Raw genomic sequence first — 27624 nt, 5'->3', positions numbered from 1 at the left:
TCAACCAGTGTATTGAAAAAGCACTGGCAATTCAACATTCTCTATTTGTCAGTATTACATCACTTATTAATTTTGTATTCTTACTGATTAGTCACAACTGTAATGAATGGAAGAAGACCTGAGACCATTCTGAGACCTCCTCTGCATCCTACATGATAACCCAAGTTCTAAGACTAATCTTAAAACGATTCAACCAGTGTATTGAAAAAGCACTGGCAATTCAACATTCTCTATTTGTCAGTATTACATCACTTATTAATTTTGTATTCTTACTGATTAGTCACAACTGTAATGAATGGAAGAAGACCCGAGACCATTCTGAGACCTCCTCTGCATCCTACATGATAACCCAAGTTCTAAGACTAATCTTAAAACGATTCAACCAGAGTATTGAAAAAGCACTGGCAATTCAACATTCTCTATTTGTCAGTATTACATCACTTATTAATTTTGTATTCTTACTGATTAGTCACAACTGTAATGAATGGAAGAAGACCTGAGACCATTCTGAGACCTCCTCTGCATCCTACATGATAACCCAAGTTCTAAGACTAATCTTAAAACGATTCAACCAGTGTATTGAAAAAGCACTGGCAATTCAACATTCTCTATTTGTCAGTATTACATCACTTATTAATTTTGTATTCTTACTGATTAGTCACAACTGTAATGAATGGAAGAAGACCTGAGACCATTCTGAGACCTCCTCTGCATCCTACATGATAACCCAAGTTCTAAGACTAATCTTAAAACGATTCAACCAGTGTATTGAAAAAGCACTGGCAATTCAACATTCTCTATTTGTCAGTATTACATCACTTATTAATTTTGTATTCTTACTGATTAGTCACAACTGTAATGAATGGAAGAAGACCTGAGACCATTCTGAGACCTCCTCTGCATCCTACATGATAACCCAAGTTCTAAGACTAATCTTAAAACGATACAACCAGTGTATTGAAAAAGCACTGGCAATTCAACATTCTCTATTTGTCAGTATTACATCACTTATTAATTTTGTATTCTTACTGATTAGTCACAACTGTAATGAATGGAAGAAGACCTGAGACCATTCTGAGACCTCCTCTGCATCCTACATGATAACCCAAGTTCTAAGACTAATCTTAAAACGATTCAACCAGTGTATTGAAAAAGCACTGGCAATTCAACATTCTCTATTTGTCAGTATTACATCACTTATTAATTTTGTATTCTTACTGATTAGTCACAACTGTAATGAATGGAAGAAGACCTGAGACCATTCTGAGACCTCCTCTGCATCCTACATGATAACCCAAGTTCTAAGACTAATCTTAAAACGATTCAACCAGTGTATTGAAAAAGCACTGGCAATTCAACATTCTCTATTTGTCAGTATTACATCACTTATTAATTTTGTATTCTTACTGATTAGTCACAACTGTAATGAATGGAAGAAGACCTGAGACCATTCTGAGACCTCCTCTGCATCCTACATGATAACCCAAGTTCTAAGACTAATCTTAAAACGATACAACCAGTGTATTGAAAAAGCACTGGCAATTCAACATTCTTTATTTGTCAGCATTACATCACTTATTAATTTTGTATTCTTACTGATTAGTCAACTTCATTTGAACTAAAAAAATTATTCACAACTGTAATGAAGCAGTCACCTCTATTTAAATGAAATGGAGCTCAGAGAAAGAAGATAGACGCGCTCTCTCATTCAAATTTACGATATTCCACGCGACTAGGGAAGAAAAAAAGTATTCTTCCATTTCAAAAAGGAGTGCTGATGTATGACCTCATAGCATCAACGATCAAGACACACATATTCAGTTGTAAATTAAGCTGAGGTGTCAGATGAGAAACCTGATCCCACGTTCGCAAATATCTTTGAAATAAGATGAAGGAAATGAATGAAAAAAGCGGAGGGGAGATAAGTTTTGCTCAATCTTTTATTTATGTAGAAGTACTCGGAGCGTGGCAGAGGATGGGTATGAACCCTTCTCTTTGATAGGAGCCTTGAACTGGCGCTGTTTTTGAAACCTTAGTCATTAAATCTGTGCAAAGTGAGCGAGAAGAAATTAAATCATCTCTTTTTATGTCTTTCCGCACTCAATGGAAGGTCCACTTTTTCATCAACCCTGTGACCGAACACTGATGTGGCTCATTTATTGGTACTGCTGCCTAATAATTTGATTGAATTTGTGACCGACTGTACAAATATAGCTTTCAGTTTAAAAAAAAAAAAGACGATGAAACACGATCTTAAGGAGATTTTTGACGTGGAATATCTTAGATTAAGAAAGTGGTTCATTGATGCTCACATATGCTTATGTCAGTCAAAGTTTTGTTCGAATTTATAGGGATTATAATAAGAGCTTTATAAATAAATAGGAATTATATAATAGCTTTATAAATAGTTGCTCTTTTTAATAAAACTAATAAATCTCTCTTGTATATTTTTACTGTCGTTTAAAATGTGAATAATTTTATTGAATTGGAGATTTTTTATCTTAATACTTGGATTAGATTAACGTAATAATTTAGGCATTCCATGAATATTTTCAGAACAACCCGCTTACTGGCGAGACAAAACACTAACATCTGTTTATTAATCATTTTTTTTTTTTACTTTAACATTTCGTATGTTTGAAAATTTGGATAATTTTATTGAATTAGGAACATTTTATCTAAATATTTGATCGAGCTTTTTATAAAAATGTGGGTTATTCATAATACGATTTATTTATTAACGGGGAAGCTAAAGCTCCTTTTAGTGATTTTCTATTGTATAGTTTTGTAATTTTATTTATTATTGATTGAATAGAATGTTAATATTTCTACACGTAGAATATACTACAGTTAAGTGACACGTCAAGCTGATAGAGTGTAAAGCCCTAAGAGCACTGTTAGTAAATTAGACCGTTAGGTGCTTCTAAATATTTTAGCTTTATCAAAATTCTACATAGCTTTCATTTTATATCTATAGAAAATCTTATTTCATCTCACAGAATGTGAGTTTCTAATATTAAAAGCTTTATTTTTATAAATAGATATATAGTGATTAGTTTTAAATACATTAGGACCTTATTCAGAACTGTTTAGCAAGTGATAGTAATGATGCCGCAACTTGAATTACCATTAATTATAAAGAGAAAAAGTGGAAGTCACAACTTAGTGTAATAGGGAAGAACTTCCGAATTAAGACCGTTGTCTAAATTAGATTGCATCACAATCTCAATTCTATTCATTATTGGGCAGAAAAAAAAGTAAATCATGTTGCAGCTATATCAGTATGGTATATGGAATCAGTTATCAGAGAATACTATATGTAGTTGCAGTTGTAGAACAAATGTTGGCACTTAAACACCGCCAGTTTTAACTAAAGATGTGTGGCCATTTAGCTGTTTCACAGCAAACAGGAAAGTATTATATCTTTGTAGAGGAAACTTATTCGGTTATAATTTAAAATGATAAAGAAGTCAGTAATTTAATATAAATGATTTAACGATCATATTGTGTAAATCTTTTGATGCTGTTGTTCAAATGTGCTCCCATTCGACCCCAAACAATTGCTTAAAGTAGAATTTTAAATCATGGTTATCTCTGATTTAGATAAATGTCCCATAAAGTAGTTATAATCATTAGTAATCTTATTAATTGGAAGTGAAACAGAAAACTGAAAGCGATAAATTTTAAATAAGCAAAAGCATATAAAAGACGTCAAATGTTGATTTTAATATAACAAAAATGAAAAAATGAGGATGCATAGTTTTATACCATGCGAGTAAACAAATGAAGAATAAACATAGATATGTGGATAAAATGTTATGATTGGGCTGATGTGAATATTAGAGTAAATAAATGCTTCCCTTTTATTCATGTTTAAAAGAATTAGTTGTCCAATTTGGGACAAAAGTAATAAAACTTGGGAAATCAATTGGACAAATTGAACAACTTAATTGTTTGCATTCCCCTCCTCCCCTATTTTAAGCATATTTCGGAGGGGAAAAAAATCCCATTATTTAAAAGATAAATAAACTGAGAAAAATCTTTTTTTTTTCTTTTTCTTTTAGCCTGTACGTTAAAAATTAATTGTTTTTTTTAATCCGCTATTTTTGCTTGCTCTTCTTTATATATCTGAAACTTCTCTTTGATTTCTTTCATTAATTTTCTTGGCTATTATCGTAATGTCCATGGATGTATCTCTTTTTAACATTCTTTCTACTCTCTTCTATATCGAGCGGAACTTGAAAGCGCCTCCGAGGAACCACTCAAAAGATTAGAGAGCTATTTTTGCTCTTAGAAATGTGCTCGTGGCACATGAGTGTGGATTCGATCGGCAACTCAGAAAGTTTGTCAAAACGAAGAGATCTATTCGATTTTTAATTTAGAGTGAGGGGGAAATCAATTGAATATGGTTCATTTCAAATGTGTGTATTTCTGTGAACCTTCCTCCATCTAAGTATAAATGTATTCTGCGATCAAATAATAAGAAATCGAAAAGCCATATTTTTTGCTTGAGATTCTTAGAAAATGCAAATACTAAAGTTTCAGAATCACATCCCACAACGCATGCATATATTTAAGGCCCGCCAACATATAAAAGCAAACGTATTATTAATTTTGCACTTTAAGCATTAATATTAAAAATTACTAATCATACTTGTTTGTTGTAAAGTTCACGAAAATTTTTATTTCATCAAAAAATGCCCAAATAAAATTTTTTGAACCCTATAAACACAATGCTTGTAGTAAAAAAGATTTAAAAATTTTGGAAGAGAAGTTTTCCGTGTTTCATTAAATACTTCAATAACATGAAAATTCTTCCTGTTTAAATTTGACGGTATAGAAACGCAAATTTTTATACCAGTATTTTCCTTTAAGCCTTGTCAATGGAAATTTTTTTTATAGAATTATTTCTATGTTTTGAAGTACATTATTGTGTCGACCACTTTTACTTGTGTGTTGCGCATGCGCATTAATGAAGCACATTCGTTCCATTCTGATTATTTGAATTAGTAATGGGAAACTGCTGATGTAAGACCAGAACCGATTTTTGCTGCTAAGTATGTGCAGTAACAAAGTACATTTGTTCAGTTGCACAGTTCGTTTAAGGGAGACCATTGTCGGAAATACAATACCTCCGCCCCTTCCCTTCCAGAAGGGTAGATGTGGAATTCTAAACGTGTTTCTGCTACAGAAATTTTTTTTCTAATCCTAAAACTTTTATCCCCCCCCCCCCGCAAAAAAAAAAAAAAGAGAAGGTTTATGCACGAGTAACAATTAAATAAATGTTCTATTTAGGAAATTAATACGTAAGTAAAATCCCTACTTGTGTACTTGTTTTAATCTTAAATCTGCGTTATTTTTTTTTATTGCTGAGCCATAGTTGGGTAAATCTTAAAAGAGTTGGACATGTTGGAAAGAAAAGGGAAACATTCATTTCGGATCCCTTCTTTTTTTATTAAAAGTTATTAAAAAATGCAATTTGTTTGCTTAAGTTTACTTGCATAAAGTTTCAAAAAAATGCTTTGTTATTTTACCGAGATAATTCAATTCATAATTAATTAGAAAAATCATGATACATATTTTCTATATGTAGTATTAGATTCGAAAAAGTGATTTAAACGCATTGATGACTAGAAATAAAGTTTGGCCCATGACCTTCATATTGGTCATATCTCGTATGACCTTCATATTGGTTCTTGCGCCATAAAACCTCAAAACAAACGAAACCAAACTAAACCCTGGTCATCTATCTATACCTTCCTTGCAAACCACTACGCCTTTTCATCAGTAAAATTCGAAATCGCTTCTGTGCGTACTTTCTATTCGGCATATTTAAAAAATAATTCAAATGTAAAGAAAAAATATAAATTTTGTTTGGAAATTAGAATTCGGAATTAGATGATTTGATTTCTGTCTGGTAACTGTTAGAGAACTGTGGAAGTGGCATGCCAGCGACCTCCACTTTAACTCGGGAATCGCCATCGTCCTTCTTGAAATGTTTGAAGGCGTTTCCCTGACCCCGTGAGAGGATGGGGTTGCCTTTCACTACTGGAACACTGATTTATTGACCACAAGTGCTCTGACATCACATCCGCTCGCTCTCATTCTCAGTGAAGACGGTGGAGTAAAAAAAATGACAAATAACATCGGTAAACAATGTGGATACTTCAAATTCGAAAAAGTATTAACAGTGGCGGATTTATGTAATTTACGGCCATAGATAGTCTATATTATAAAGCTCCTGTTGTATTAAATTTGTTGATTTAGTTTCATTTTTCAGTATATTTTTTAAAAATTTAATTAGTATGTAATTATTTATTTAATTTTTTATTTCAATAAGTGTTTGAAAATGTGACGTATTTACTTGCATGAACATACGAAACACACATCAAACTGAACATTTACGCTTGCAAAGTATTATTATCCTAAAATTTTATAATTTATACAATTTATATTCCTTTTCAACTTTATTTATATGGCAGTTTGGTTAATAATAATTTTTTTAGCGGAGTTGCCTGCGGCCTCTTTTTAGCCCAGTGGACTTAAAACAGCTGCCTAGTCGGCAGTCCGCATCTTAATATAATTAAAACAAATTTTTAAAAATATTAAAAAAAAGGAAGAAGAGCGTTTTATATTTCATTTGGTGAAGATGATAGAAGAAAGTAAAATAACATGCAAGATTTGTATCAAAATAATGTAAAGAAAAGAAAATAACAACGCAGGACGAATTCGCTTTTTTAAGGTATCCAACTACGTTAAAAACACGAATTTTGATCAAAATTCGCATTTTTATTTTTTTGCAGTTTTAAAAAATAGTTCATTTCTCTTTCTAATGATATCTTTGTTTTTATGCCAATTAGGAGCCAAGATATAACAACTATTGACATTGTAAGTGATGCGTATTTATAAGCACTTAAAAACTATAAATGCATTTTCTGAAGAATGAGTTTTTTCATAATTCTATTGTATGATTATCATCATATCTCAAAAAATAATCAAGATTTCTTAATGAAATGTATAATTAGTGCTCATTATGTTATGCAAAATGTAATGAACTATGGATTTCATGTTGAATGCTCTAGAAGTGGATTTATGATTGTTTAATAAAAATATTTTTTGAAAAATCTCCAAAATTTCATAGACCATTTTATATATTACAGACAAAAATTTTATTTTTGAATATAAGTTTTAGATAATAATTAGTTACACTCTAAGATACGTTGCACATGTAATGTTACAAAGAAAATGAAGAACTGTAACAATTTTTTTTCTCTAGAACAAGTTACTATTATCGGTAAATAAATGATAAAATTTATATCAAAATATGATTTTTATTTTTTTTTAGTATTAAATAATTTCACTTTTATTAATTATTTCATACTTATATATTAAGAAAAAATATCATAAAAGATTTTTGTATTCAAAAAAGTCCTCTCCGAATCTAGTCGGATATATAAAACGATTTAAAAGTAACGTAATAGTGCATAGTAAATCAGTGAAGGATTGTTAAGCTACAATTAAAGAGTGATTTAAAATTAGTTTAAAAAAATTAATTCAGTAGTGCAGTTATATATTCATAAATATGCACAAATAACACAGACAGTGGAATCATTCCTTTTTTCAAGAACAAAAAAATTTCGTAGTTTTCTTTCGGTTAAAGTACATCAAGAATGTAAAATCTAAATTTATTCCTGGAAATTTGTAAGTAACGTGCAGTGTGCACATTGGTTTAGTTTATATATTTATACCGTTTTGAAGCAGTGCTAGGGCTACTTTTGAGTGGATTTCATAGCTTTAAATTTTTCTATAATGAGAATGATACCTGAGGAGGCACTCCTTCAAACAGAATCCTGGAGACCCACCAGGTATGATAATGGATAAACACATGGACTTTAAATTAGAGCAAATATTATCTGCACTGAATTCTCCATTAGCGTGCCTATAAAAATGGAAATATTATCTATGTAATTTATACTGTTAATGGTAAAAAATTTTCATCATTTAAAACCTCCGAATTCATTCTGTGACGAATTTCCGACTACGCAGACAAGCAGTTGCCTGAGGTTGATGGACTGAAGGGAGTCGCAGTTAGATTGATTTAAAATTATCATTAGCTTTTTATTAAATTAATGATAATTTTAAATCAATCTAACAATCAAAGAACAAATTATTATTATTAATTATAAAAGTTTGAGATAATATTAACATTTTGTCTATAATTGGCCGTACCCTTATTTGTTCCATTATATTCACTTTGTTATTAGTGCATTATTACACTAAATGCTTAATTATATAGTATTGCTACAAAAGTGTATACTGCGCTATCATGAGGGTTACTAAATAAGTAAATTAACATTAAAAAAATCATTAACATGTTGATAAAACTTAAAAAGTATTAAAATGTGAAACCGAAAATTTAGCAGTTTAATTATAGCCTCATAATCCGCACCACCTAGGGTATTAAATCAGCTACTGAATTCATCTAGTTTGCATAATCCAGATATAAATCTGTGTGATAATGATTGAATAATTGAACAATTTAAATGCCATTAAAAGCAATAAAATATTTGAAAAGTATAAATGTCATTTTACTTCTATAAAATTTTTGTTTAATATCTTTAAAGAACGAGGGAAATTTTTAACTCCATTACTCTATTGGGTGTACTTGAGCGTCATATCTGAAATTATGAAATATTTTATAAAACCAGTTCCAAATTGTTCGTTTTTGTTTTGATAAGTTTATTCCCAGGCGTCATTTTCCCTCGTCATCCATCGTTAGAACTAAACGTAAACGTTTTTACTTCCTTACTTTTTGTCCTCTATACAAATACTTTGATTTGTTTCTTCTTTCTACTACTAAATGATGAATGGCGCTAAATCAATTTTTATATTTTGATTTCAGACTATCGAGATCATAATTGGAGAATCTGCTATACTAGAATTATAGAAAGAAAGGCAATAAATTATCTTGAATAGATAAGAATCATAGCTGTATAGTTTGGTGATTTGTTATATAACCCTTGACAAATCATCAATAATCTAATCTTTGAAGGTTGCGTGTTCAAATCACGCCCGGGTCACCAATGTGGCGGATTGGTATTGGCGAGGATAGAACCTGGGACCTTGTGATTAGCAGTCCAGTAACTTAACCATTATGCAAAAACAATTGCCTGCTCATCGTAGTTGTTAACTGGCTTATATGCTATTCACCACAGTTGTATTAAATATTTGTTTCATCCGGTTTTTAGGTAATCTGTATCACATTTTACAAGAGCATTGAACAGAAACAATGATTGTGAAAATTTTAAATTTACAGCCACAATGAATTATGCCCATTATTCATTATTTGAGCCATCCATTTTGGGTTAAGCCTAGTCATTCATTTATGTATTTTTAAACATATTTATGTTATTTCGATTTTAATGGTTGGCAACGTAGTTGTGTTTTTACTTACAATGATATAGCTGCAAAAGTGAAATGATAATAATAATAATTGACAAGTTCTATAAGTATATAGTGATATAACAGTTGTTAAACAGTTTTAATTTCAACTTAAGCTGCTTAAGCTAGATATTTTGCATATGTGGTAAATCTCTGTCAAAATTCGCATTACTTCTCAGATAAATATATATTATATGTTAAATAACAACTCAAAACAAGAATCTATGAGAGCATTCTTAAAGATTGATGCACCTAAAATTTCATTCTAATTAGTCACACAAGATATGTTGAAACGAAATTTAAGTGTTGGACTTTGCCGTAGGAAAAAAAATTAGTTTCTAAACCAAACAACACACTGATCTCTCTTTTCTGTTTGGTAATCAAAAATATTTAGCAATGTATAAAAGTAAAAAACTGAGCGTTTCTGAGATATATTTTGCTATAGTGATAAAAATACTTTTCTAAGAAAAAGAAAAAAGAAATCGTTGGAAAGAATTATTGTGGATCCCGTTAGTGTAGGATACTAGTTTAAATTTTGTGTTTCAACAAGTAATTTCAACAGACATTTAGTACTGCGTTCTAGTTTTTCCATCATTACCCCCCCCCCTTATTTTGAAGCTAGATTATTTTGATCCGAATGATTTATTTCAGCATATTTATCATTGCATGATTTAGAGACGTAAGTGGATCCATTACTTAGAAGTTAGTGCCTCTATCTCCATAATAGATGGAGGAATAAACGCAGTCGATATCGGTTTCTCTCAACTACATGACGTCATTTCTCCCCTCTCGCTGCTATAAGAGGGAGAAATGTTCTATTTATTCCTTCTTTTGCACTCCCCTTTCCCAACTTTTAGATAGTGTTGGAACACTAGAGAAATTCTTCTGTTATCACAGTTTGGGTTTTTAACACCCCTACAATTTCGACGAATATCTTCCAAAGTTTTCGAAAGCAAACTGCGAAACAAGCTTTGATAATAACAAGGTCGATGTCATTGTTCACGATGGACCAGTTATTTTTGGTATTATAGTCCATGAACAGTAGAGTTTGAGAATTCAAACTTTTATATACTAGAATTGTTTTTTTTTTCTCTGGATAAAATCACCATTGATGTGAGTCTCGTTTTCGAAATGTGAACATAAAAATCATGACTGATCTCTGACAGTTTGACTCACTTCTTTTTTTTATTTAAAACATTTTTGTATCAAAACTAATGGGACAGTAGTGTCATATAAAATGAAGACTTCCTAATTCTTAAATATTATATTTATTCACTCAAATAACATAAAATATAATTTTCTACTTTACTTCAATCAATTTTATTTTCCGGTTGAAAATATGTGACTATTTCCAATAGTTTAGAAATTATGTCCCAATTGGAGTAAAGCTTTATATTTTCAGTGCCACGGAAATAAAAGAAAAAAAAACTCTTAGCGGTTCATTTTAGAATTTTGTGCCTTCATTGTAGAATGAAACGATTTTACTCTGCAGAGGAATGACAAGACAGTTGTGTAAGATGAGTGCTATACTGCAGTTTTTTTGTTTGGCTAGTTAAGATCATGCTTTATTATGTGCCATTTTGTTTTATAAGAAATAATCGCCTCTTTCTATGTTTCTCATCTTACTCCTATTTGGATAAAATCAAACCCGACTGGCGCAGACTCAGAACCGTGGAGGATTTTTATATCTAAAAACAGACTATATTTATTTTTACGAAATTAAAGGTTTAAAATTAAAGAGATAAATTTTTACCATTGTTTGTGGTATGAATTCAAATTAAACTGAGAATAAATCTTTTAGCAACTAGATTTATGACTAAGCTTTAAAAATTTCGATTCCTAATAATTCAAAATTTGAAGTGTTATGGTTATGTTTATCGCATGAAAATTTACAACTGGTGATGTAAATTTGATGCGTGTACAAGAGTGTGCATTTAATTCTGCGATGTAACATTTAAGCTCAAATTTCTGGAAATGAGATTTTTCTGCTATTTCACTTCCTGTTTCTACACTTCAAACATATTTCTCTTTGAGAACAGAAAATTAGCGTCATTAATTTTTCTTTTTGAATTATTATCTTTCTGAATCTTAACGGCGCAAATCTTTTCATTTATACTATAAATACATTATAATGGCACAATGACTATTTGTTACTAGTTTCTAAAAGGACGTGATTTATATTTTAGATATTTATCTGCATTTAATGTACCATTTCGTTAAAATTACTTCCTTTCGTACGCCGCATTTCATTAGCATGCGCGCTCCCCTCCCCTTCTTTATTAAAGTCATAAACATGAAGAGAGAGAAGTTAGTGGCTCATAAAGTAAATTTATTTTTAAATATGCTGTCATTTTGAATTGCTAACTCAAGTACAATATCAAATTTAATTAACAAATAGATAGAAATATTTGCTGCTTTGCATTTTTTTTTTCAAGAGTATCTAAGTTAATCTTACTCATAGAATTTCCAAGGTTCAACTGTGATTTTTTTTAAGAGGAAATATATTCACCACTCAAATTATCATATAATTTAAAAATATATTTTTGAAAAATGTATCTTACTTAACTACTGTCTCAACGTTAAACTATTTACGAATTTTTATTACACATTGGTGTTTATGTCGTGGCATATTTATACGTAGGTGTAGAATTCCAGAGTTTGAAATAAATATAATGTAATTTCTTCCTTCGTTAGCGTTAAGAAAAAAAAATATTGAAATTGGAAATTAATGCAATATAAATTGTTATAAATATTGATTAGAATTTTTACAGAAATATAAATTATTTATTAGAAAGCAGTTCTTATGAAAACTTTAACACATAGTTTGCTATTTTTATATTAGTACGCATTTAAAACATCCTGCATCCAAATATACATATAGATTTATTTATCTTATCACTTACCACATATGTTTTATTTAAAGAAATGTACTTAATATTTTCCATGAATTACGGTAAATAAAGTTTTGTTTATTAATAAATAAATAATTTAAGCCTGCCTAATCTGTATGCCTTCATTACTAGAAACGACAAGATAAAATATATTAATTAATTAATAAGAATTTTTTTTGTAAATAAATAAATAATTTAAACAGCCTGATTTGCATCACTTCATTACTAGGAATAACAAGATAAAGTACGATATGAGAATTAATTAATTGATAAGATTTTTTTTCTTCTTATGACTGTAAAGAGGCCGTGTGCACAAAATACCTGTGTTCCTTAGTGAATGGAACACTCGCAATATAATCATTACAGAATACAAAAATGTTCTCAAAGAAATGCACTAATGGAAAGTTTTTAGAATATTTTTAGATAAAAGTTTATGGATCCTCATTATAATCATGCAGGCAATACTGAGAATACAAAAGTTTGGTTTAATAATTTTTGCTTTAACGTCACTAAGTTTCAGTAACTCTTAAGATTATGTACTTATAAATTTTATAATTTGCACTGTTGTAGGAAAATTGAACAAATCAATATAATTTTCAGTCCTCTGAAATTCATTGGGAATTGTGCACTGCTGCATTTCAAACTAAGATGTGTTAATTCTTTTGAGTATCATAGTTTATTACCTAAGCTAGTTATATCAAAGTATTTAATGTATGGAGTTAAGTATTTTAATCATTTAATGAAAAAAGTGTATTTTTAAGCCTTAAATATATACTTTTTTTTATTAAATGCTCTAAATGATTATTAAATAATATGATGCAAGTAGAAATAAACTGGGAATGTCTGGGAAAATTAAGTTCACTTGTTTCATTTGACAACTTTGTCATTTTATAGAAAATAATACATTTCATGTTTGTAACACACATACTAAATGTACAAAATCATTTATTAATTCTTTTTAAAAAAAACATAAAGATTTGATTTTGGTAGAGGTGTGTAATAAAAAAATCATATTTAATGAAATTAAGAGCATCAAGAGATGCTCCAAGAATGATGCAATAAATGCATTACTGGCAGAGTGTGCAGTAATGTATATACTGCAAGAATGATGCTGTATAATGCTTAAGCAATGGAAAGAAATCTTCTCATATTTTTGTTACAAAAGGAAAAATGCGGTGTCATTGAAGATTCGTCCACTTTGCTTTAATTTTTGACTGGCGACTTGGCATTATTGGCTTCCTTAGCGATATGAAAGGGAACTTTAAAATTGATTCCTATTCAATCTCCTGATACTATTTACCTTAAAACATTTTTATAAGAGTTTAAAATAATCAAATTTAGTAAAACTAGGAGTATTAAGAAATGCTCCAAGAATGATGCAGTAAACGCAGTACTAGTAGAGTACTGCAAGAATGATGCAGCATAATGCCGAAACAATCTCATATTTTAACTACGCAAAGGAAAATGTGGTGCCTTATGTGCATCCATATGATTTCCATACTAATTTCTTTTGTGAATTCGTCCACTTTTATTGAGGTTACATAACAAGGTTACTCGTATGAAGTATAAGTCTAATTATATTTTTCAATATAAGTGATTTTGATGTCATATTTTGATATTCATTTTTATTAAAATAAATTTCAGCTGTGTAACATTTGAATTCACTTCTTACTTTCATCTTTGGATCGAGAGTGAATTAACGTTTGCAACTTCCGAATGTGTCGGTGCTGTTGGTGCTTTGAAAAGCTTCCATGCAATTAGCAAATGCACTTGGAAAACAAAGAGATTTCGTTGGAAAAGTATCTCGACTGTCCCAGAAATCTGAAGCCCGAGCTCATTAAGTCGAAATTGCACAAAGTGAACGTAGGCTTGTCTTTTCATCCTTGCTCAAGTTTTTCAAACAGGAAATCATTAGGATTGTTTGTTTATATTCTTCGAAGTGAGAGGACGCTCATTTATTTCTGCTGCAAAAGTGTCTCTGCTGTTCGATGAGACAGATAACAAGTAGCCATTGTGCTGGTGGAAGAAAAACGAAATTTCTGTAAAACGAAGGCATCAGTTTTTATTTCCGATTTACGGGTCTTTCTAAACCGATGGAAAATAACTCGATTTTTGAATTTTTGTCAGCATAATATCGTTGTTGTTAAATTTATAAATTAATTTAAATGCAATAAATACTTTTGATCTAAACTTTAAAGGTACAGTGGAACTTGAATAATCTGAATTTTTTTTTATTTAATTAATCAGTGTTTTTTTTTTTTAATTTCCTATTTGTGTAATGTTTAAATATTAACTCGAAATAAGATTTGTTAATTTGAATTAAAAATTAAAAATTGTTTTTATTTCTTAATTTCTTTTTCGTTTATTAATAATTTATTAATATCTCAATGATCTTGAGTGAAGAATAATCGAAATGAAGCCCGAAATTTATTCGAAAATTTTATTAATATACAATAATGGTCAATCTATAAAAAATAAACAATTTGTCATTTTAAAAAAAAATTCGTTGAATACTTAAAATGTAAATCATAGTGATTGTTTTGATTTGTTTTTTTAATTTTTGTATTAGCTTTTATGCTTTTCTTCCAATTATTTTTTTTAATTGTTAAAGAATTTTAATTATAATTCTTATTAATATTTACTGTTATTTTATATAACTGTTAATTATTAACTCGTTTTATGCAAAAATTCGATTTAAGTAAAATAGTTTTTATTGTTGTCTGTTTAATTTAGAATTAGCCTAGCACCACTGTTTAATAATATTTTAATAACAAATAATTCTTCCTTTAAACATCTACAGATTTGTACACAAACTTCAGAATGCATGTTTCCAGCAGAAACCTAAATCTAGAAAATTCAAGATAATTTCTATTTATTTAAAATAATAAGGAAAATTAAAGAACTAGTTACCTAGCCCAGCCCAGTGGTACGATTTTGACGGTTTTTATTTCATTAGGAAGCTCGGGATTCCTTAATAAATCATCAGTGGCAGCTCCATTATTGCTTACTTTCGAGAGAAACCTCAAAAACACTACTTCATGGTGCATTGTCTATGAAAAATTAACCACGGCTAAGTCCCGCCCTCTAGACCCAAATGTTGTAATTATTTTCACAATTTTTATTTTCTATTAAATCTTATTTCCTTTAGATACTCTATCAATGACTGTCTTTTTACTCCTTCCATTTTCTACAGATATCTCAAAATAAGAGCTTGGCGTAACCCTTCCCGCCCCCTCAACAAGTGGACCAATTTTACTCACCATTTTCCATGCACAATTAACCAATACAAAATTTTATGTTGTTTATTATTCAAGTAAAATTTGAAATTTTAATTTCATTTGCTATGATAAGATATAGCTCATCAAAATTGGTTAATGTAACTAAATTAATACTGCCAATATGGTTTATGTTGTTAACTAGTCACCGAAGACGGCTAATTTTCTTCTTAAAATTATGTCGATCCCATATCCGTTTTAATGAAGCATTCAGAACGGTATTGATCATTCTTGCTTCTTTGCGTATCATAGTAAACATGAGCTAATGGGTTTTAAGAATAACCACAAAAATAAACATAATTTGCATATTCGGAAAGTGTCTAAAAGATAACGCACACGCTTTCGACATTATCTGGAGGAAGTGCAATCCCATTTATTTGTCATCACTTATCTCCAGAAGCGGAGTTTTAAAATAATCTTCACGCTGTGTTTTACAGGAAATCTTGTTTAATGTGCAGCTTGTGAATTTAAAAATACAAAAAGAAGAAGAATGAAAAGAGAGAAACTATTTTTATCTAAAATTTGTTTACTTGAAATAGGGGATCATTTCAAACTGCATTGACAGACATTAAGCTTGTGCTTGTGGCTTTTGGTGAAGCGTTTCCCTTCAGAGCAGCCTTTTGCTACCTAATTAATTCTAACCAGCGGCTGCCGAAAGAAATATGGGCAGTCAGGTGTACTGATGAGACATAAATGCAAATGTTTATATACAGAAATGCGTAAAAAAGAGGGAAGTTTATATAAAGCGATTTTATTAACGGCGATAATTGTCTTTTAAATTAATCATATGCTTTTCATGAATATTCCAATTCATGAAAAAGTAAAGAGTTTTGCATTAGAAAGAAGTATGGTGTGTTTTCAATGTGTTGCATAAGCAATGTATTAATGTTCTATATTAAGAATTCTGGACTTTGAAATTACAGCTTTAATCAATCACGTTGATAAAATAAGTATTATGAACAGAACTAAAATCATATGCTTATTAACCTTTTCGTTGGCTATTTATTTCTCTTTTGAATTTCTCCGATTCTTATATTTTATTAACAATTAAACAATAACATTTAAGGAAATATATTTTATTTTGCTGAATTTTAAGTTAACGTTTTTATGTTAACGTTTTATATAACGTTTATACTTCCCAAGGAACCATTTACAATCATGAAAATATGTAATGATGATTATTTGCCATGAAAATATGAGAAGCATGTTGCAGTGCGCAAGGGAATTAATGCTCCTATCGTTATAATAGCAAATCCAATACATTATGATGGGCTTTCCACTTTCCACAGGTGAATTTTCTAAGATCATGTACATGGGAAATAATCTTCGCAAGGCCTACGAAAGGGTTAATTTGTAAATATATAATTCAAAAGCAATTAGAAAAAAATAATTCTATATAAAATATTTGATATGTGGAACAGCAACAAAAAAAGTACTTAGCACGTGAAAATTTTCTGGAAAATTTCATGATTCTGAAGGTGATGATACCAGACCTGACTTCATCTAACTTCCGTAATTTACTTGGTTAGGTGGGACTGTCTTCGCATTAAATTCTTTGGATTCTAGTATCTTCAAGTTAGTGTGACATGGAAGTTTGAAGAGGTGAGTGGCAAGTTAGGCATCATGCTTATCATCTGGACACAAATTTAAATAATGATTTTGACCGTTAAGTCTCTGGGGTGGTGGGGGTAGTTCCATTCAACATTCGCCATGTACTTGGTGGGGTGGACTGAGTTCGCATTAAATCCTTTGAATTATAGTATCTTCAGGCTAGTGTGGTGTGAAAATTTAAAGAAGTAGACGACAAATCTGGCTCTATGTTCATCATCTGGATATTGAATTAATGAATGATTTTGACCCTTAAATCTCTGAGAGAGGGAGGGATTAGCAAGTGAGAAATTGTGTTCATTTAAACAAATAAATAGTGAGGAAAAAAATGATGTTTACCTACATTTCTCTTATTGCTTATAATATACAAATTATATACGAATTGTGTTTTCCGGTAAATCTCTTATTCCTTCCGGTATATTCCTTCTGGCTGGTTTATTTACTTGTAATGTGACATGATATCTCTAATAAGAGTGTAATAGTTCTTAAAATTCCTAGAAAAATATATAGATTTCATCACATATTATATCTGTTTATAAGTTATAGTCATAGTCGTCGCCAGTTTATATTATGGCATCACTTATTTTCTCGAACTGTTGTATTGTGTATACGAAAATTTATCATGGAGCTTATTTGGTTCTTATCTTTAAACCAACCAAGCTTATTAGTTCTTATCATAGAGCATTAAACATTATCTAGTGCATCATGAGCTCATTCTATCATTTCCCTCATTTATCTTGGGTAATTGCAACTTGAAATTGGGTATAACGTTTAATAATACTATGGAAAGAAAAAAGAATATTCTCGATTTTGGCTGTTTTTAGCATTTTTTTAACTGAGCGTTTTAAACAGATAATAAGCATGCGTGACAAATGGAGCTGATACAAATTTAATTTCATCAAAACGATGGTACCTGTTTATCTAAACGATATCTCATGCTGGAGTAGAAAAACTGTTTCCATTTAAAAACTGAACATAAATAAAACAAACAGGAGTGTTCTTCCCAAAACATTTTTACTTGGTCTTTAATAAATGTACACTTGTGTATTATTAACCATGTGCTAAAAACAAATAATTGTTCTGAAAAAACCTAATAACGTGCCATCTTGGCGATTAATCGCTGAAGTGTTTTTAATATCCCGATACTAAAAAACTAAATGTGCATTTTAGATGCCTTTTTTCCTGAACCGACTGAAGCCAAACTTTGTCAGAGAACTGCAGTTCTAGACTTTAAATCCAGACACTAAGTTTCATGCTTTTTTAAGTCATTGCATTTTTGAATTATCGCGTTTATATGCTTGTGGAAATATCGACCGACAGAACGGTCAACCCCTTGATGGGTTTGATTTCAGATGTGTTATAAATTTTTGCTTTAGTTGTTAAATATTTGCACATAATTTATCCATAAAACTCTCTTTGTTTTAAAGTTATCTTGTTAATTTATATTAGACTGCATACTATTAGACATACAGACTTCCTCTGGATGGATTTCAATCATAATTTGATAAAAATCGACATATTTGATGTAAGAACCATATTTAAATTTTATCTGTCTATCTCAAAATGTGTTTGAATTATCGAGTTCATAGACAGACAAACATCCAAAAATGTGTTTTTCATACTCAAGAATGTTTGAAACATAATGATTCGTCAGTCTGGTGGTTGAATTTTTTGACGACTCCTTACTTTACTCTTTCTCTTTGTATTACTTCCTCTTCGTATGCGGAAAAAATAATCACTTTATTAAGAAAAACTAAAAGAGAATACAAATAAGTAACAAGAAGCTACCGCTTTATGTTCAGTTAATATATAATTCACTGTGCTAACTAATATATAATTCACTGTTCAAATGCTAACATTGTTCAATTGAACGTGTTCAGTGTCTTCCAAAATTTCTAATGAATATCTGCAATATGAAATAAAAAAAAAACTATTAAATTGATTAAGAAGATAAAAATAAAAACTATGAAATAAATTATGTTGCATGCGGCATTGAAGCTGAAAATAAATTTAAAATTAATTAAATAAAGGATTATAAAATCAATTAGTTTTATAAAATCAAAAAAAATGGCGTTTATTATTTGAAAACTTTATTCGTGATGTTATAGTATTTCAGTAAATGGTTTTACATAAATTTGTGTTATATTAATTTTAAACTTTTTGGAATGAAAATTGTTTTTTACCGTGGTAAAAATTTGTAATTAAAAATCTCATATATTGAAACTAGATATAGAATTTTTAGGAATTTATTTTAATTCATTTTGTTTCATATTTAATTCAAAAAATAATTTCTTTTATCACATTCAGATTTAAATTGAATCATTTTTCGAAATGTATGTAAGTGTAGGTATTTAAAAATTTTAATGGAACGAAACGGATGATATTTTTTTTTTTTTAAAAAAAGAGTTAAATATAAATTTTTAAAATAATTTTTGAAGTAAACTGTTGTGTAAAATTTGATTCGAGCAAGTTCAAATTATCAACTTTTCCATAGTGTTTTTATGTGTTGTAAAAATTCCAAACTAAGAAATTTTTGTTTATATCACAGAAATATAATACTTTTTCTGTTAATAAAATATCTGTTTTACAAATAACAAAACAAAATAACAAATTAAAAATATTATAGTACGACTGTTCTATTAAGTGACTTAATTGGTTACAGTATATGTCTACAAGGAAGGTAGTGAAATATAACCCAATTAAAGACAAGTTACCATAATTATATGTTTTTTCAGCTTAGTTTTTCGTTTCTACTGAATGTTCCTTTGTTTGGTATAATTTGATTTCCATATCTGAAAAATTTTAAAAATATACATAACATATAATCCTAATATGTATTGTAGTTGAAATCAGTCACGATAAATTTCAATTGATTTAACCTAACTTAATAAGTTAGGTGATAACATCGAAATAATTAATAACAGGTGATACCATTGGGAGTAATTGATTTTAATTAAACTATAAGGGAAACGTTTTGTAAAATTATCTTTACAAAAAGTAGAGATAATTGTACTTACAAACTTCCCAACAATTTGTAAAATTATTTGTACCTATTTGTATTTTAATATACATATATATACTAGCCAATCAGTGGTGAATATACGACTACGTAACTACCAAGAGAGAGACAGGCAGACTGGTTAAAAGTTGTTATTGGCCTACTTACAAAATAAATAAATTTGTAAATATTATATAATGTAACAGGAACATAACATTCTATCATGTATGATAGGTCCGTTGTTTTTCTGTTTCATTATGAATTACTTAGTTATTATGATATTTATAAAGCCATTAAAATATTTATGAATACAAACCATTTGCGTAAAAAGATTATGTAAAGAGGATGTTGTGTTTTCATGATTCATAATAAATGAATAATTAAAATAAATAACTCATTAAGATATTTATTGTGTGAAATGTGAAACTGAATTAACAGTTGATAGACATTATAACAGTCTATAAGAAGAGGGACTTCATAGTAATTTTGCCGAAAGTCATAAAATCCTCAAATCCACCACTGTCATGAGAATGCGCAATCAAATAAATTGTTGGGAAGCCATAATCGGAATAACATTGTTAACACACATTGGGTTATTTGATTGTTATGTTAACACATAACAATCAAATAACCCAATGCAAGAAATTCTGATTTGATAATTTTTTTTCACTATCATACATCTTCCCCTAAAAGAGGTAGATATTTGATCTCGGCAATTCTCAGCTGCTCTGAAAACCCGTCACGTACAATTTTATAATATCAACAAAGAAAAGCACAGTATTTTGAATGAAAGGAAAAAAAAAAAATGTCCTGAACTTTTCCTCCTTTCGTTGCCCCTTCTGTAAAAAAAAAAAAAAAAAAAAAAAAAAAAAAAAAAAGAGTGACTCGGAAAATGTGTCGCTTTTCATCACTCGATCCTGCGGAGCAGTCTATTCCTTTTTCATCTTCTAATTGGTGTCTGTCGTTCCCTTCTTTCTAATTGGCGTCACTTTTTCATCGACCCCAGTTATTTAGGTAACTCTCTTCTAAACACTGGACCATCTTTCTTCGCGCTTCGTATTCACTAAGTGGATCGAAATGTGTGCAGCTCCCTTTTTTTGCCAAAGGGCGGAAATGTAAAAAAAAAAATGTGATTTGTTAATTATCAACCCCCAAAATAAACAGTGTTATCGTTTGAATTCCTTTTAATAAATATTTTATAATTTCTTCTCATATATGTCGCTTCATATTATGACATGTCATGTTCTTCTTATTCTACAGCGTTAATATTGCATTTTATTCTATCATGTAATATGAGTTTGTATACTTTTTTCACCATTCAGATATGCATATATATTTGATACTCCCCACAAATATCGATAGAATTTATATGATTTTGGAATAATAAGATATCATTAGTTTATTTCAGAAGCTGTTACGTACACGAGAAATCATCCTTTTAAACTCGAATAACTTCACAAAATTACTGACACTTCTTTTTCAGTTATTTTCTTTGGTTTGCGTGGAAAATAACATCATTCATATGCATTTTTATAGTCTAAAAAGTGCTTATCTCCAAGTTTTGATATTACGCATCTTAAAATATTCTTTATAAATAAAAAAATCTTTCATATAAGAAGTATTTGATGGATTAACTTAAGACATTAAATCAAAAATAATAGCCGCACCATCTATGAATGACAAATTTAATTTGAAAAAGGCTAAATATGTAATAGCAAATTTTCAAAATATGATATTTCGATTCACGTACAGCAAGCATACAAGGAGATAAGTTAAACGGTTGGAAATAAAGATACGAAATTCTTATTAAAACTTTTCTTTTATAATTGTTGGGCCGCGAGGATTGCAAGTTTGACAATTTTAAATTAGGATATGGATGAAGAACAACAACATATCCAAGTTTTATCGATTATTTATTTAAACAAAAGATATTTAAATCACTGAGAAAGTAACTCAGTGCTGCATAATTGTAATTCTTTTTGAGAAAGTGTTCACAATATACGCTGATTGTTCCAAAATTCTCGAGTTGTTCCAAAATTCTCGAGTATACATGGATGTTGATTGATAAGTTAATATTAAGTTAGGATAGGTAGGCAAATACATCTGAAAATTTCCCTGAATTAATTTTTCTTTTAGATTCGCACTTCAGTAATTGATTCGTTTTCATATTGAAATGTTTCTTACATGTCTATATAATCAAAAGTTTCTTTTTAATCATTATATCATATATTTTTTTTTTTTTTTACTTTTAAATGTGATTAACTAAAATATGTGTGATTGAATTTTGTTAATAGATTTTATTTTGTTTTATAAGATAATTAATTTTTGTTAAAAGCGATGTATACTGTGATTCTTTGTTTCCTGTATCATATTTTATTTTCATTTATTTGTTTATTAATTATTTTTTTTATCGATGATAAAGGATGTTCAATGTAAAATTCCATATTTCATGAAATTGCTAGTGGTTTATGTACTACGAATGTTTTAAAAAGAAATTAAAACAGAAATTAATTAAATTATATGTTGAAACTCAAGAATAATTTGATAAAAATACCTTAAAAGAAGAGAATAATAATTTCGTTGTACATATGCCTAAAGGTAAATGACAATAAACCATCAGAGAATTATTAGATATAAAATGCATTGATGGAAATGAAGCAAAAGGAAGAAAATGTATAAAAAAATTATCAGAGATTGTTTTTAGGACTTCGAAGCTCAGTTCTTTTTTTAACTAGTTTTTCAAAAATGTTAATATTTTAATAAATAATCAATTATTTGTGCATAATTCCAAATCTGAAATAGAATTTCTTAAGGAAATTCTCATGTTCTATATGAATATATTATTTTATATATATATATATATATAAACACTGAGTTATTTCTGTATTAATTTTTCAAATCTTATCTGTAAAGCTGTAAAGAAAAATTAAGTGCATTGTTGTACAGTCACTTAGAACTCGAGTGTATTCTAATAATTATATTTGTCAATTAATTTTTATTTAATTATTTTAACCGAAAATTTTTGTTGGCAATAGGATTTTTTTTCCGAATATATAAATTTATTTTATGTGCATTTATACATTATTTTCATTTTATATTCAACATGATTAACGGCGTAAATTTATTACGCCATCGTTTCCTTCGGTGCGTGAAGAGGTATTTGCAGGAAATAAATGTTAAAAACTGATTTTTTTTTCTCTCCTCTCTTAAGCGATGTTTTCGTGCTCGCAGCTGCGCCTTTCGTTCTCAAGTTACTCTGCTCCCCTCCCCCCGCTATTGATAAAAGGGAAGAAATAATTTAAAGTTAATCCGTTTTTACTTAAATTCCTTTGCATGGTCAGTGTGTTTATTATAAAGGTTTTTTGTTTACGTCTTATGCATTAGAAATGGTGCGAGTTACAAAAATATCTTGTATGTATTCGAAATTCATAATTTTTTTTGTATGCATTCAAAAGTATTCTCTTCCGTTACTTTCGGTCAACATTGATCAACTTTTTTTTTTTTTTTCGTCTCTTAAACTTTTTCTCTCTTTTTCTGTTTTTTCAGTGACATGTAATAAAGAAGTCTCCATTTTCACAAATCAAAAGAAAGTAAAAGACGCCGAAAAGGTTTTTTTTTTCTTCTGATATTAGTGAGACAAGAGTTTTAGGGGGAAAAAAAGAAAAGAAAGAAAAAAAAATGTTGAAGGTTATCGGCCGGATTTTCTTTTTCTTTTCTTATCTATTCCCAAAATAAAATTGAACCGAAGAACTTTTATTACAAATGTCATATATAATAAATTTTAGAATATACATAGCTCAGAATAGATAGAATTAGTTTATTTAGAAATAGATAGACTAGTTTATTTAAAATATAGAATAAAATTTGCATATTTAAAAGAATAGATAGATTTGCTCATATAGAATATTGATAGATTAGTTTATTTATAATACACATAGATTCACTCAGAATATAGAATATTAGCTTGATGATTTTAATGTTTATTTAGATAGTATCGCAGATAATTCGTAAAATAGGCTATCTTCATATTTTTTGGACACAGTGAATTGAATAAATTCTTTAGAAATAATACTTTGATTTTTTTTCCTTCATAAAAAATATCATGGAGCATATTTTAAGAAATGTAATAACTAGTTTGTTTTACCCTTTTATATTTACTGCCTATCTGTTTCTCTTCTTTTTCTCATCATTCTAATCTAAGTCAAATAATTTTACCTTTAGAACACCACCCACGCAAACAGATGCATTCATTTTCCTGAAATTTTATCTGTATTATTGTCAGAGATAAGGGTTTCATGACTTACATGATGCCTCTATGATTTCTATTTCTTATATGATCCGATAGGGATCTCAAAAATTGTCATCGTTTTTTCAACTTTTAAATTTATATATAAATGCATTAAAAATTGTATGCTAAAGTCATTCTGATTTCAGTCATATCAATAAGAGAACCTTAATAACTATTTAAAATTGAGCTTGTATCAATTCCTTGTTATTCCTTATCATCATGTTACTCCTTGTTTTCCAATTGGAATCCCGAAAATTGTCATCGTTTTTTCCAACTTTTAAATCCATATATAAATGCATTAAAAATTGTATGCTAAACTCATCCTGATATCAGTCATATCAATAAGATTCCTTAATAACTATGTGAAATTGAACTTGTATCAATTCCTTGTTATTCCTTATCACCATGTTACTCCTTGTTATCCAATTCTGATCGTGATAAGACCGCTATGATAAAAATAATCTAGAAATGTCTTTCTTGTATCACAATTATAATTTTTTTTTCTTCCATTAGGTTTCTCAAATGATGAGCAATGCAAAAATCAGAAAAACCAGCGGAAGGACGGGCTGGCCGGAACATGTCTGGGCCTTGGAATTGAAGCAGGAAAATCCCACGTGATCCGAATCGACTTCCACTAGAATGAACTTTCTGAAATTTTAGAGACTAACTAAGTCTAGTTGTTGAAATACAATCAAAGTGTAGAGTGTCCGAGTGCGATGAACTGTTGCAGTCCTCGAAGTAGCAGCAAAGATTCAAGAGTTTGTATTACGCAGCTATCGTGTGTTTGTGCTGATTCAGTTATGAACAGATTTTCATTGTATGTTAATTAAGTCCACAGAAATGGTGTTTGCAAATTACTGTGCACAAATCAAATGAATTGAGCATTTCTTTTCTTTTTTTTTAATGTCATTCGTTTTAATTATTTGCCGCAAAACTCCTCTTTATATATTATGAAGTATTAATAGAACGGTTGTGAGTAAAATAAATTCAGTTTTGATTATTTTTAAGGGATTACTTTTTGTACATACGGTGTTAAAATAACAAATACAGTAGACTCCCGATTATCCGCGGGCGGGTTATCCGTGCCTGCCGCACAAAGTTTTTTTTTTTTTTTTTTTTAGACTGATTTTTTCAAAAAGGGGCAGTTTTACAGTTATGCTTTTGTAATTACACAATACATTACAGTATTAAAACAGTACATATGTATTAATTTTTCTGTGTATCCTTGACGCATCTCGTAAATACTAAGCACTTTTCTGTTTTCATTAACAAAATGCATTTTAGGTTCGTTTTGAGTGATATACTAAAATATTAAGCGTTAGTTAAACATTTCCTGCTGTTTATTTTACGTTTTTTCAAAGTTGGAATGACTGTTTTCTTTTTTGCTATACCCGTTTTTAGCTTTTTTCGGATTATCCGAGATTTTTGTTATCCGCGGCGGCCGCGCCACCCAATTCCGCGGATAATCGGGAGTGTACTGTAAATTGATCTCTTAAATGTACATATTTGAACCCAATTGATATATAATGAATTTAGGTAAATTCTCTATTATCTTTTCATTATTGAATTTATTGACGTAAATTATTTCTGATTAAATTTACAATATATTTTGCTTTATCCGAATTATGTTTCTGAACTTTCCATTATAGTCATTTTAGCATTCTAAAAGAATGTTCAACTTACAATAAAATCGAAGTTCAATTTTTGTATATTTAAAATATCAGTTCGTTAACACAGCCATTTGGAAAATTTCTACTTTCTAGTGCAATATAATTGTGCAATATGTAATACGTTCTTATCTAAATTTTTAAGAAATTGTATACTGATTATATATTACTTCTATATGGAAGTTAACTGATTTTCCATGGTACTGAATTTTTACTCGTATTGGAAGTCAATGGTTTTTTATTAATGTAAAAATGAATTAGAAATGATGTATTTATATAAAAATCTTTCTTAAAAATTGATATATATATATAGATAGATATGTATGAAGTATAAAAAAATGTTTCATATTTGTGAGTGCCTTAAATGTCGTTTCAAAATGAATAAGAATGGATATTAATAATTAAAAATATATGTGATACCGTATGATAATTATCAATGATCAAATATTTTTTTCATGAATTGTTTGTGTCTTATTATTTTAAGTTATTATATTTTAAAGATCGATGTTATAGTTTGTTTTCATATCGTCATTTTATGGTGCTTATTCCCAAAGATTTTGCAATCGAAAAGAACTTTTATGCCAAAGAATTAAATGAATGTATATTATTTTTGAGTCATTGAAAAGTATTGAAATAAAAATTTTAATGGTATCTGCTTTTATGTTTCATTTTCAAATAACACTTCCTTCCAAATAAATTTTATTTTAGATATCAAAAGTTTTCTAACGGAAATTCTATAATACTATTAAGGAAATGAAAATTAATGTAATTGAAAATAAAACAACCAACATTTTTGAATTACAGTAATCACAATGACACTCTTAAATATCAGGGTTTAAGTATTATGACTAACTATTAAAAAAGTTCATTTTTGGCGAAAATTATTATTTATTGAAAAGTCATTTTCATTTTTATATTTGCATAATTCGCTAATTTTCATTTTTAAAACGACATTTTTTCCATGTTCAAAATTTTGGTAAAATCTTGCAAAAATTATCATAAATTAAAATCTTGTATGCATTTTTTGGTCAGATTTTATATAATATTCTACTCAGCATGTTCTGCAGTCTCTGAACTATACAAATAAGCAATTTTTTCATTTAAAAATATTTTACAATTAATATCTTGAAACATTTTCTTAACATATAACACACACACACAAAAACCTGATGAAATAAAGGAACGAAACTAAAATTCATTAGATATCACAGAAAAATACCTGAAAATAAGTAAAATCTTTATATCTTAGTTTTCAGTAATGACAAGAGATATACGCAAATAAATATTTGAGTTTTTGTTTTGAGATATGGAAACCTTTCCGCTTTTGCCCATGCTTCATTCCATGTGATTACTAAAACAGATAGAAGTGAACGTGGAACTCGCTTTTTGCCTAGAGATATACAGAAACAGTACTGACGTTCTGAATTAATGCATAAAAAATTGATTTAAAAGTAAA

At 29.0% G+C, this 27624-nt stretch overlaps 1 protein-coding gene across 1 annotated transcript in view; it reads left to right on the top strand.

Annotated features, from left to right (window-relative positions):
- Positions 1–26701, top strand: part of LOC129965723 (heart- and neural crest derivatives-expressed protein 2-like) — a 45901-nt gene extending 19200 nt beyond the window's left edge. Inside the window, exon 2 of the mRNA XM_056079849.1 lies at positions 25015–26701. Within this exon, the coding sequence (XP_055935824.1) occupies positions 25015–25119 (105 nt within the window). The 3' untranslated portion in view covers positions 25120–26701. The remainder of the gene's footprint in view (positions 1–25014) is intronic.
- The last annotated feature ends 923 nt before the right edge of the window (positions 26702–27624 follow it).

This window comes from Argiope bruennichi, chromosome 1, assembly GCF_947563725.1.
Source record: "Argiope bruennichi chromosome 1, qqArgBrue1.1, whole genome shotgun sequence".
NCBI classification, from domain to species: Eukaryota; Metazoa; Arthropoda; class Arachnida; order Araneae; family Araneidae; genus Argiope; species Argiope bruennichi.
Note: the sequence above shows the minus strand (reverse complement) of the source record. Positions and strands in the feature narration are given on the sequence as shown.